General features: G+C 46.4%; 1 protein-coding gene across 2 annotated transcripts in view; it reads left to right on the top strand.

The window, feature by feature from the left end:
- Positions 1-856: 856 nt before the first annotated feature.
- The window catches only part of hyou1 (hypoxia up-regulated 1), a 33,118-nt gene continuing 23,654 nt past the window's right edge, over positions 857-10,320 (top strand). The window contains exons 1-5 of one of the 2 annotated variants that reach the window (XM_067970844.1): positions 857-942; positions 6,489-6,574; positions 7,992-8,085; positions 8,177-8,255; positions 9,921-10,075. In XM_067970844.1, coding sequence (XP_067826945.1) covers positions 6,502-6,574; positions 7,992-8,085; positions 8,177-8,255; positions 9,921-10,075 — 401 coding nt within the window. In that variant the 5' untranslated portion in view covers positions 857-942; positions 6,489-6,501. Of the gene's footprint in view, positions 943-1,229; positions 1,249-6,488; positions 6,575-7,991; positions 8,086-8,176; positions 8,256-9,920; positions 10,076-10,320 lie in introns of those variants that run through there. The other variant, XM_067970845.1, reaches the window with a different exon arrangement.

The raw sequence follows: 10,320 nt of genomic DNA, 5'->3' as shown, positions 1-10,320 counted from the left end.
TCCACTGGTGGGAGGATGTAATCCCAGTGTGACAAGTTTACATAGGCATCTTCTAACCTAAATGTGGACATCGTCATTTATAATGGGGAAACGTTGATAGGAAATGGATTTGGATGAAGTGTAGTCACTGTCGTAATGTAGGGAATTACAGCAGTGAAATATAGAACCAGTTAATCTGTTTTACTGGCATGTTGGGCAGGGCAGTAGGGAGAAAACCCCTGCTCTCCTTTCACTAGTGCCATGAGGTCTTTTATGCCACTTGAAAAGGCAAATGGGGCTTTGGTTTAACCTCTGTCAGTTCACAATTAAATTCAACAATGAATCAGAATTAGTCCCCTTACTGCAACACCTAACTGCAGCATATTGCTCACTGGAGAATCATAGCATGTTACGGCTCAGAAGGAGGCCATTCGGCCCGACCTGCCTGTGCCGGCTCTTTGAAATTGTTATCCAATTAGCCCCATTTCCCTGCTCTTTCCCTGTGGCGCTGCAAATTTTACCCCTCCAAGTATTTATCCAATTCCCTTTTAAAAGTTTATTATTGAATCTTCACCGCCCTTTCAGGCAGCGCATTCCAGATCATAACAACTGGCTGCATAAAATATGTGGCAACCACACCACGTTCCTCCTCCCCGTGGTCCTCCGAGCCTGGGTCCAGGAGGTTATCTCTTGAAACGCGCACGGTCTTGTTGTCGTTCTAGACGTGTACCAATCAGCGGGCCGGTAGGCGGGGTCGATTTGATTTTCCCAGTCGCCCCGCCCATTTGAACGTGGTCCAATCGGCGCTGGGAGTAGGGATGATTGACGGTGGGTTTGTGGCGACGCAGACCAATGGGAGCTCGCCGCGTTCGTGCGGGGGGCGGGGCTCGCGGGCCGTCACTCGCGCCGGTTAAAGGCGAAAAGCGGAGCGGCCGGAGCCTGAGGCCTAGTCACCGAGAGCGGGTGAGTGACGGCGGCGGCGACGGCGGCGCCGGCCGGGGTGGGGGGGAAGTTCCGCGTCGGGTCGGGTCGGTAATCGGGGAGTGGAGGGAGTTAGTCCCGGCACCGGAGACCCTCGGTCACAGTCCGGGCTCCGGGGCTCCCGCCCCCAGTCGGGGGCTTTGAGCCCGGCGGAGGTCCCGGTAGATCCCGGCGGATCCGAGCGGGGCGCTCAGTGGGTCTGAGCCTGAGCCAGCAATCCTCGGTCGGTGCCCCGGACACCCGCATGATGGGGAGGCACCGGGGGGTTCACCCCCGGGCTGAAGCGGGGTAGGGAGCAGCCCCTTGGGGTGTGAGAGGGCTGGGGGGCGATTACAGGACGGGGCGGAGGAGGGATTTATGATGGAGGATTTTGGGGACAGGGGTCCGATGGTGGGTGAGGGCGAGAGTGGGGGGTGAGGGCGAGGATTAGGGGGACAGATGGGCCAGGCAGGGATCCCCCTCCTGTGATGTGACCAATCGGCCCATCAAGCCTGTGCTAATCCAGTTAGTCCCACTCCCCCGCTCTTTCCCCATAGTCCTGCAAATTTTTTCCCTTCAAGTATTTATCCAATTCCTTTTTGAAAGCCACGATTGAATCTGCCTCCATTGCCCTTTCAGGCAGCGAGTTCCAGATCAGAACCACTCGCTGCGTTTAAAAAAAAATTAATGTCGCCTTTGGCTCTTTTGCCGATCACCTTAAATCCGTGTCCTCTGGTTCTCGATCTTCCACCAATGGGAACAGTTTCTCTTTATTTCCTTTATCTAAACCCTTCATGATTTTGAACACTTCTATCTCTTCACCTTCTCTGCTGCAAGGAGAACAACCCCAGCTTCTCCAGTCTCCACGTAATTGAAGTCCCTCGTCCCTGGAATCATTCTAGTAAATCTTTTCTGCACCCTCTCTAAGGTCTTCACATCTTTCCTAAAAGTGCGGTGCCCAGAACTGGACACAAAATGCAGTTGAGGCCGAACCAGTGTTTTGTGAAGGTTCAGCATGACTTCCTTGCTTTTGAATGCCTTTATAAAGCCCAGGGTCCCGTATACTTTTTTAACCACTTTCTCAACCTGCCCTGCCACCTTCAATGTTTTGTGCACATATACCCCCAGGTCTCTCTGTTCCTGCACCCCCTTTAGAATTGTACATTTAATTTATATTGCCTCTCCTCGTTCTTCCTGCCAAAATGCATTACTTCACACTTCTCTGCGTTAAATTTCACCTGCCACGTGTCCGCCCATTCCACCAGCCTGTCTATATCCTCTTGAAGTCTATCACTATCCTCCTCACTGTTCACTACACTTCCAAGTTTTGTGTCATCTGCAAATTTTGAAATTGTGCCATTAATATATATCAAAAAACGCAGTGGTCCTAGCACTGACCCCTGGGGAACACCACTGCACACCTCCCTCCAGTCTGAAAAACAACCATTCACCACTACTCTCTGTTTCCTGTCACTTAGCCAATTCCGTATCCATGCTGCCGCTGCCCCTTTTATTCCATGGGCTTCAATTTTGATGACAAGCCTATTATGTGGCACTTTATCAAATGCCTTTTGGAAGTCCATATACACCTCATCAACCCTCTGTTACTTCATCAAAAAATTAATCAAGTTAGTTAAACACTATTTGCCTTTAACAAATCCATGCTGGCTTTCCTTTATTAATCCACACTTGTCCAAGTGACTATTAATTTTGTCCCAAATTATCGTTTCTAAAAGCTTCGCCACAACTGAGGTTAAACTGTCTGGCCTATAGTCGCTGGGTTTAACCTTACACCCTTTTTTGAACAAGGGCGTAACATTTGCAATTCTCCAGTACTCTGGCACCACCCCCGTACCAGGAGGATTGGAAGATTATTGGCGCAGACTCGATGGGCCGAATGGCCTCCATCCATGCTGTAACCTTTCTATGATTATGGCCAGCACCTCTGCAATTTCCACCCTTACTTCCCTCAGCAACCTAGGATGCATCCCATCTGGTCTGGGTGACTTATCTACTTTAAGTACTGCCAGCCTTTCTCGTGCCTCCTCTTTATCAATTTTTAGCCCATCCAGTATCTTAACTACCTCCTCTTTTACTGTGACTTTGGCAGCATCACCTTCCTTGGTAAAGACACATGCAAAGTACTCATTTAGTATCTCAGCCATGCCCTCTGCCTCCATGCCTAGATCTCCTTTTTGGTCCCAATCGTCCCCACCCCTCTTACTACCCGTTTACTTCTATATGCCCTTTTATGTTGGCCGCCAATCTATTCTCAGACTCTCTCTTTTCCCCTCTTATTTCCTTTATCACCTCTCCTCTGTACTTCTATGTTCGGCCTGGTTCTCACTTGTATTATCAACCTGACATCTGTCATATGGTCCCTTTTTCTGCTTCATCTTACTCTCTATCTCTTTCATCATCCAGGGAGCTCTGGCTTTGGTTGCCCTACCTTTCCCCCTCGTGGGAATGTACCTAGACTGTACCCAAGCCATCTCATTTAAAGACCGCTCGTTGTTCGATTGCAGCCAATCTTTGATTCCAATTTACCCGGGCCAGATCCGTTCTCAACCCATTGAAATTGGCCCTCCTCCAATTGAGTATTTTTACTCTAGATTGCTTCTTGTCCTTTTTCATAAATAACCTAAACCTTATGATACTATGATCGCTGTTCCCTATATGTTCCCCCACTGACACTTGCTCCACTTGGCCCACCTCATTCCCCAGAACCAGATCCAGCAATGCCTCCTTCCTCGTTGGGCCGGAAACATACTGATCAAGAAAGTTCTCCTGAACACACTTCAGAAATTCCTCTATTACCAATCTATATTAGGGTGGGTTGAAGTCTCCCATTATCACTACTCTATGGTTCTTGCACCTCTCTAATTTCCCTCCAAATTCGCTCCTCTATATCCTTCCCACTAATTGGTGGCCTATAGAATACATCCAGTTGTGTAATCGCACCTCTATTGTTTCTTAACTCTAACCAAATAGATTCTTTCTTTGACCCCCTCAAGGTCTCTTTCTTTATCTATCTATCTATCTATCTATCTATCTATCTATCTATCTATCTATCTATCTATCTATCTATCTAATATTCTCCTTAATCAATACTGCCCCCCCCTCCCCCTCCTTTCATTCCTTCCCTATCTTTCCTGAACACCTTGTATCCAGGAGAATATTTAGTACCCAATCCCGTCCTTGTTTTGAGCCAGGTCGCCATTATCACCATGACATCATATTCCCATGTGGCTATTTGCACCCGCAGCTCACCAACCTTATTTACCACACATGCACTGTAAACCTATCTTAGACCTTCTTGTATTCTCTTAGTTTGATCCCATCTGATACTGCGCTATTTTTTTGCCCTAGTGCTATCTGTTTTTCCCAATCCTTTGTGCACTTTGTTTCTCCTTTCCAATGCTACATCCTGGTGCCCATCCCCCTGCCAAATTAGTTTAAATCCTCCCCGTGACAATATTGGTCCTAGCTCTGTTGAGGTACAACCCGTCTGCCTTGAACAGGTGTCTCCTGTCCCAGAACTGGACCCAATGTTCCAATTCTTTGGACAAGTTACCGTTTGTGGCAGGTGGAGTTCAGAAGCCTGTGAGGAGTGAAGTCTAGAATTAATTGTGATGTGCGTAGGTATTTCAGCGATTGGGGTGAGGCGTGGGCAGGGTGGAGGTGGAAGAAAGTCATCGAGTGACGGATGGGATTTGAAACTTGGCTCCGAGTTGATGATGTGTTTATCCTGTGTTTTCTGTTTGGTTTGAACATTGACGTCTGTGTGAAGCAGCATCCGGAGCCGATTCAGAAGGGCTCTCCTATTGCTCCCCTTCTTGTGACGGAACAGGAAGCTAGTGATATTGCTCTTAAGGTTGTGGTACATGGAAGAGTTTTAGTGTGTTTCATGTTAAATTTCCTGGGAGAGCTCCTCTGCTCTTCCAATAGTGACATGGGATCTTTTATATCCACTTGAGAGGGCAGACGGGGCCTTGGTTTAACATTTCATCCAAAAGATGGCACCTCTGAGAGTGCAGCACTCTCTCAGCACTGCACTGGAGTTTCAGCCTGGATTACGTGTTCAAGTCTCTGGAGTGGGACTTGAACCCGTGACCTTCTGACTCAGAGGCAAGGGTGCTGCCCATTGAGCCACAACTGATGACATCAGCTGCATGATGACTTCATCCAATACCTTTTATGGCTTCCCTTTATAGTGTAATAAAAAGGAGCAAGTTATTTCTCACTTATTATCCCTATGAATCTGTTGTTGCCCCTGAGCAAAGGTGGCAGTGATGCTTTTTCCGTCATTTATGATTTGCATGTCATTGTAGATTTTATAGACTGACTCAGTACATCCCTATCCGAGATCTTATCACAAGTTCAGCAGAAAAGTTTAACCAGCAACGATGGGAGGTTTCTTGCAGCATGATAAGCCAGTGCTTTGAGAAGGTGCAGTGCTGGGGCCGAGAAACAGAAGCAAAGGCAAATGACCCACTTCTGATGCTTTTACATCTTGTGGATGGACTGCAACCCCTTTTTTTCCCCTCCGCTGCGTGTGGTCCCCCTCTTTCTGCCCCCCCACCGCGCCTGAGTGATGGGTAATGCTTAAATGTGTCTGTAACTAGCTGGTTGGATTGCTGCTTTGTTTGAGAACAAATCATTTTGGCTTCCCATGAAATTAACCTCTGTAAAATAGTATGGGATAGCTGAGTGTCTACATCAGGATTGCTTTGGGTGGAGCTCTGTGTACTTTTTGCCTTGTGTTAATTGAGGTAGGTGCTGGTTTTATTGCATTGAGGAAGTAGGTGGGTGATGCTCAGCCAAGCTATACCTGCAGGTGCTTCATTGAAAAATAAATGAGTCCAGATAATTTTGCTGTGTTGGGTTCCTCCTAAAGTAGATTCCTAATTCCTGCTACAGAAACGAGAGGAGAGTTTACGAAGGGGGTTGTAGAGAAGCCATGTGCATTCTCCTGTGCCCATCAGAGGAGCAACTCTAGTGAGATATCTTGGAGCAATTGCCTGGGTCTCTGGAGAGAAAGGGAGAGACGAGGAAAAGTAAACAGCTGTATAGGAAGGATCTGAATGTGTGCATTGGAGATTGAAAATGGATAAAACAGCAGCTGCCAACAGCAACTAAAATATCAGTGGAGGTGGGGCAGTAGAAAACCCTCTAGGTGTCGGTGTGTGCACATAACCTGATCAAGACCATGGCCAACTTGCACCCAGGCCTCTGGTGATTTATACCTGTCCCCAAAGTATCCCTTGACAGCACATCTCGGGTTAAATGCTCGGTGTGTGTGGCGTTGCCTCGCTCCACAACCCTGTGGCAGTGTTAGTACCTGTGCCCAGAGTGCTTTGAGTAAATAATTCTCAGTTTATAAATTGCCCCGTGGCTGTCTGCATATTGTATCCGTGTAATCAGAGCTGCCCAACTTTTTATAGTTTATCTCACAGTTATCCATTATGGAACATGAAAAGCTGTGTGAACAGAGGATACATCAATTTAAACATGTTATGTGTTCACGACCCTTGCTTTCCCTCCTGCAGGTGAACCTTTACAATGGAGAGAAAGATGGGGCTGTCGATCTGGGCTTTAATATGCCTCACGCTCGTGCACTTGGCCTTGCACACAGGTATGTCTGACTTAATTTCTTGCTGAATTAAATCTGAGATTATCACCCTTGAATTTTAATCTCTAAATTTTCTTTTTTTTAATACTTTGTGGTGAAAAGCAGTCACTGAGGAAGTAAAACTTATGGAGTCTGATTGCAGGGTAGTGCTTTACTGCAGAGTACTGTTGGGAGTACAGTCTATTGCAGTGGGTGATGCTTTGCCTTCATTTGTATATGAAAATCTGTCCTGAAATATGTGCGTCAGGTAAGCCTGGCTTTACTGTGAACACCCGCCACTTGGGTAAGATTGGGATGTGGGTTTGCTGATGTTACCAGCTCCATCCTAAGTATGTCATTCGCTGCTGTCAGTGTTTGAGAATTTTATTGCAATACACTAATGTTGCTGAATCTGTTTTGATTTAATTAGAAAACACATTGGGAGAAAAAAAAGAGAATGTTCTAGTAGTTTACGCGGTAAAATCCCCGCTCTCGAGTTTAATATTTCGTCAATGTTGGCGACACTGGTAGTGGAGACTCTTAATCCAGTAAATAGATTGCTACAAAATAAGGGTAACTGTTAACATTATTTTCTGCACAGCAAGTTATCAATAAAATTACTGCTTTCTGAGTAGTAGGGGCCATAATCCCCGTATGGGAGTTACTGTGAACAGCTGGAAGGGAAACAGTGCTTTGAATGGCTTCAATTGTAAGATGTTTGAGAGAGCAAAATACTCACCACGAGGGGGTTTGGTCCCCTTACTCTGTAGCATTCACTCGAGTGATTCATGAACTAGCATTTGGAGCCTACAATGGAGAATATTTAGCTGACTGTCCATTTTCCCCCTGCCAACCAGCACAAAAAAGTGGTTAGAAGGACGCAGTGGGCTGCCTCTGAAGCAGAGGCTACTCCTGTTCATGACTGTTAGGTCAGTTTTATTTTGCTCACTAATTTTCAGTTCTCTATCGGACAACGGTTCCACAAATGCAGGCCCAAAGGCCCATTGTTCGTGTGTGAGCCTGGACAGTAAGTGTTGGTAGACTAGCCACATGTGCAGAGGTCATAGATAATGAGCAGGAACAGTGACCTTTTTTTTTCTCAAGTCCTCCCTAACCCTGGGACTGAGAGCCCAGTTGTAGTGTCCATACCTCTACCCGGCTGACATTGACTAACTCAGCAAAGATCAGACGCAATTTCCGATCTGTGTGGCACATCTGCTGAATGTTGAGCCCACTCCGAACTTTTAATCGTGCCTGTTCACGTGATTTTCAGGGTGATGGCCAATCTTTGGGAGAGAGGATTTAATCGTGCATTGCTAGAATACTCAATGAACCAACACAAGTTCCGACAAAATAAATTGTTTTCCTCCTCTGCCTCTCCCTCCTTCATTACCAGCTCTGAGGATCTGTCTGACTGCTTTCATGTGCTCCTCTTGTACAGATTCAGTAGCAGTGATGTCAGTTGACTTGGGAAGTGAATGGATGAAGATTGCCATTGTGAAACCGGGCGTGCCCATGGAGATCGTATTAAACAAGTACGTGCACCTGACCTAACGTGGCAGTTCCGACACGCGCTTCTGATTGGGTTTAGTTTGTACCAAGCTTGTGTTTTTTTGGCTGTTGCAGGGAGTCGAGAAGGAAAACTCCAGTTGCTGTTTCTTTAAAAGAAAACGAACGACTCTTTGGGGACAGTGCAGTAGCGATGGTGAGCCTTTCATTTTCAGATAAGACTCGCCCAAAATGAAGTAATGGGACAGAATGACTGGGCACAGACTCGGCAGTAATATTCCTAAATATACATTTACAGAACAATTTTTTCCTTCAAGCATTTTGTTTCCTTCCTTTCCCCCCCCCACCCTCCCCAAGTTTGCAGGATGTGATGGGGGTGCAGCTCCATAGTTGATGGTAACTCTTTAGTACCTACTCTCTGTTTTCTTATTCCTACTCTCTGTTTTCTATCTGTTTTTAAAAAAAACAGTAGGAATAAACGGGTCTTTTTCTGGGTGGCAGGCAGTGACTAGTGGGGTACCGCAGGGATCAGTGCTTGGGCCCCAGCTATTCACAATATATATCAATGATTTGGATGAGGGAGCTAAATGTAACATTTCCAAGTTTGCAGATGACACAAAGCTGGGGTGGAATGTGAGCTGTGAGGAGGATGCAAAGAGGCTCTAATGTGATTTAGACAAGTTGGGTGAGTCGGCAAGAACATGGCAAATGCAGTATAATGTGGATAAATGTGAGGTTATCCACTTTGGTTGTAAAAACAAAGGCAGATTATTATCTGAATGGTGATAGATTGGGAAAAGGGGAGGTGCAACGAGACCTGGGTGTCCTTGTACACCAGTTGCTGAAAGCGAGCATTCAGGTGCAGCAAGCAGTTAGGAAGGCGAATGGTATGTTGGCCTTCATTGCAAGAGGATTTGAGTACAGAGCAGGGATGTCTTACTGTAGTTATACAGGGCCTTGGTGAGACCACATCTGGAGTATTGTGTGCCGTTTTGGTGTCCTTATCTGAGGAAGGATGCCCTTGTCATGGAGGGAGCGCAACAAAGGTTTACCAGACTGATTCCTGGGATGGCAGGACTGACGTATGAGGAGAGATTGGGTCGACTAGGTCTATATTCACTAGAGTTTAGAAGAATGAGAGGCGTTCTCATCAAAACATATAAAATTCTAACAGGACTAGACAGACTAGATGCAGGGAGGATGTTCCCGATGGCTGGGGAGTCCAGAACCAGGGGTCACAGTCTCAGGATACGGGGTATGCGATTTAGAACCGAGATGAGGAGAAATTTCTTTGCTCAGAGGGTGGTGAACCTGTGGAATCCTCTACCACAGAAGACAGTGGAGGCCAAGTCATTAGATGTATTCAAGAAGGTGATAGATATATTTCTTAATGCTAAAGGGATCAAGGGATATGGGGGAAAAAGCGGGAACAGGGTACTGAGTTAGACGATCAACCATGATCATTTTGAATGGCGGAGCAGGCCCAAAGGACCGAATGGCCTACTCTTGCTCCTATTTTCTGTGTTTCTACCTCCCCTAATGGACGTTCTTCATGCTAAAGTCCCGAGAGTGAGTGTTAGCAGACTATTGGTATTGTGGCAGTTATTAAAAGAAAGAAAGAGACTTGCATTGATATAGCGCCTTTCATGTCCTCAAGACATACCAAAGCACTTTACAGCCATGAAGTAGTTTTGAAATGTAGTCACTGTTGTAACGCAGATAGTCCCCATTAAAAGATGTGTCTGTGCAGTGCAAGGTACATGTGTCCAAACACACAGCAGCCTGTGGTGCTGATTTGCATAGTTTCTTGGGGTACGAGTGTGTTGAATTCTCTAAGTTGCCTTTTGGTTGCACTTTACAGTCGGCAAAAAACCCGAAGGTGGTGATCCGTTACCTGCAGGATCTGCTGGGGAAACAATTGGGAAACCCACAGGCAGAGCTGTACAGGAAACGTTTCCCCGAACATCAGCTAATGGCAACTGAGCAGCGAGGAACTGTTCTCTACAAACTATCTGAGTGAGTATTCACTATGCACGAGCTGGTGGAGATCTCCTTAGTTTCGCTGCACTGCCCACGTTTAAAGAGACGCTTCACATAATAGTAAATTAACACACAGAAAACTTGCCTGTGTCTCTATCCGAAACAGATTATCGTTTTGTTTTCTGCCCTCTCGCTGGGGTACAGTTGCACAGGCACAGATCAGCCTTCGTTGCCTCCCTTGCCTCATTCAAGCTTTCTTTTGAGGATTTTCAAGACTGAGA

Source organism: Heptranchias perlo, chromosome 33, assembly GCF_035084215.1.
Source record: "Heptranchias perlo isolate sHepPer1 chromosome 33, sHepPer1.hap1, whole genome shotgun sequence".
In the NCBI taxonomy this organism is placed as follows: Eukaryota; Metazoa; Chordata; class Chondrichthyes; order Hexanchiformes; family Hexanchidae; genus Heptranchias; species Heptranchias perlo.
Note: the sequence above shows the minus strand (reverse complement) of the source record. Positions and strands in the feature narration are given on the sequence as shown.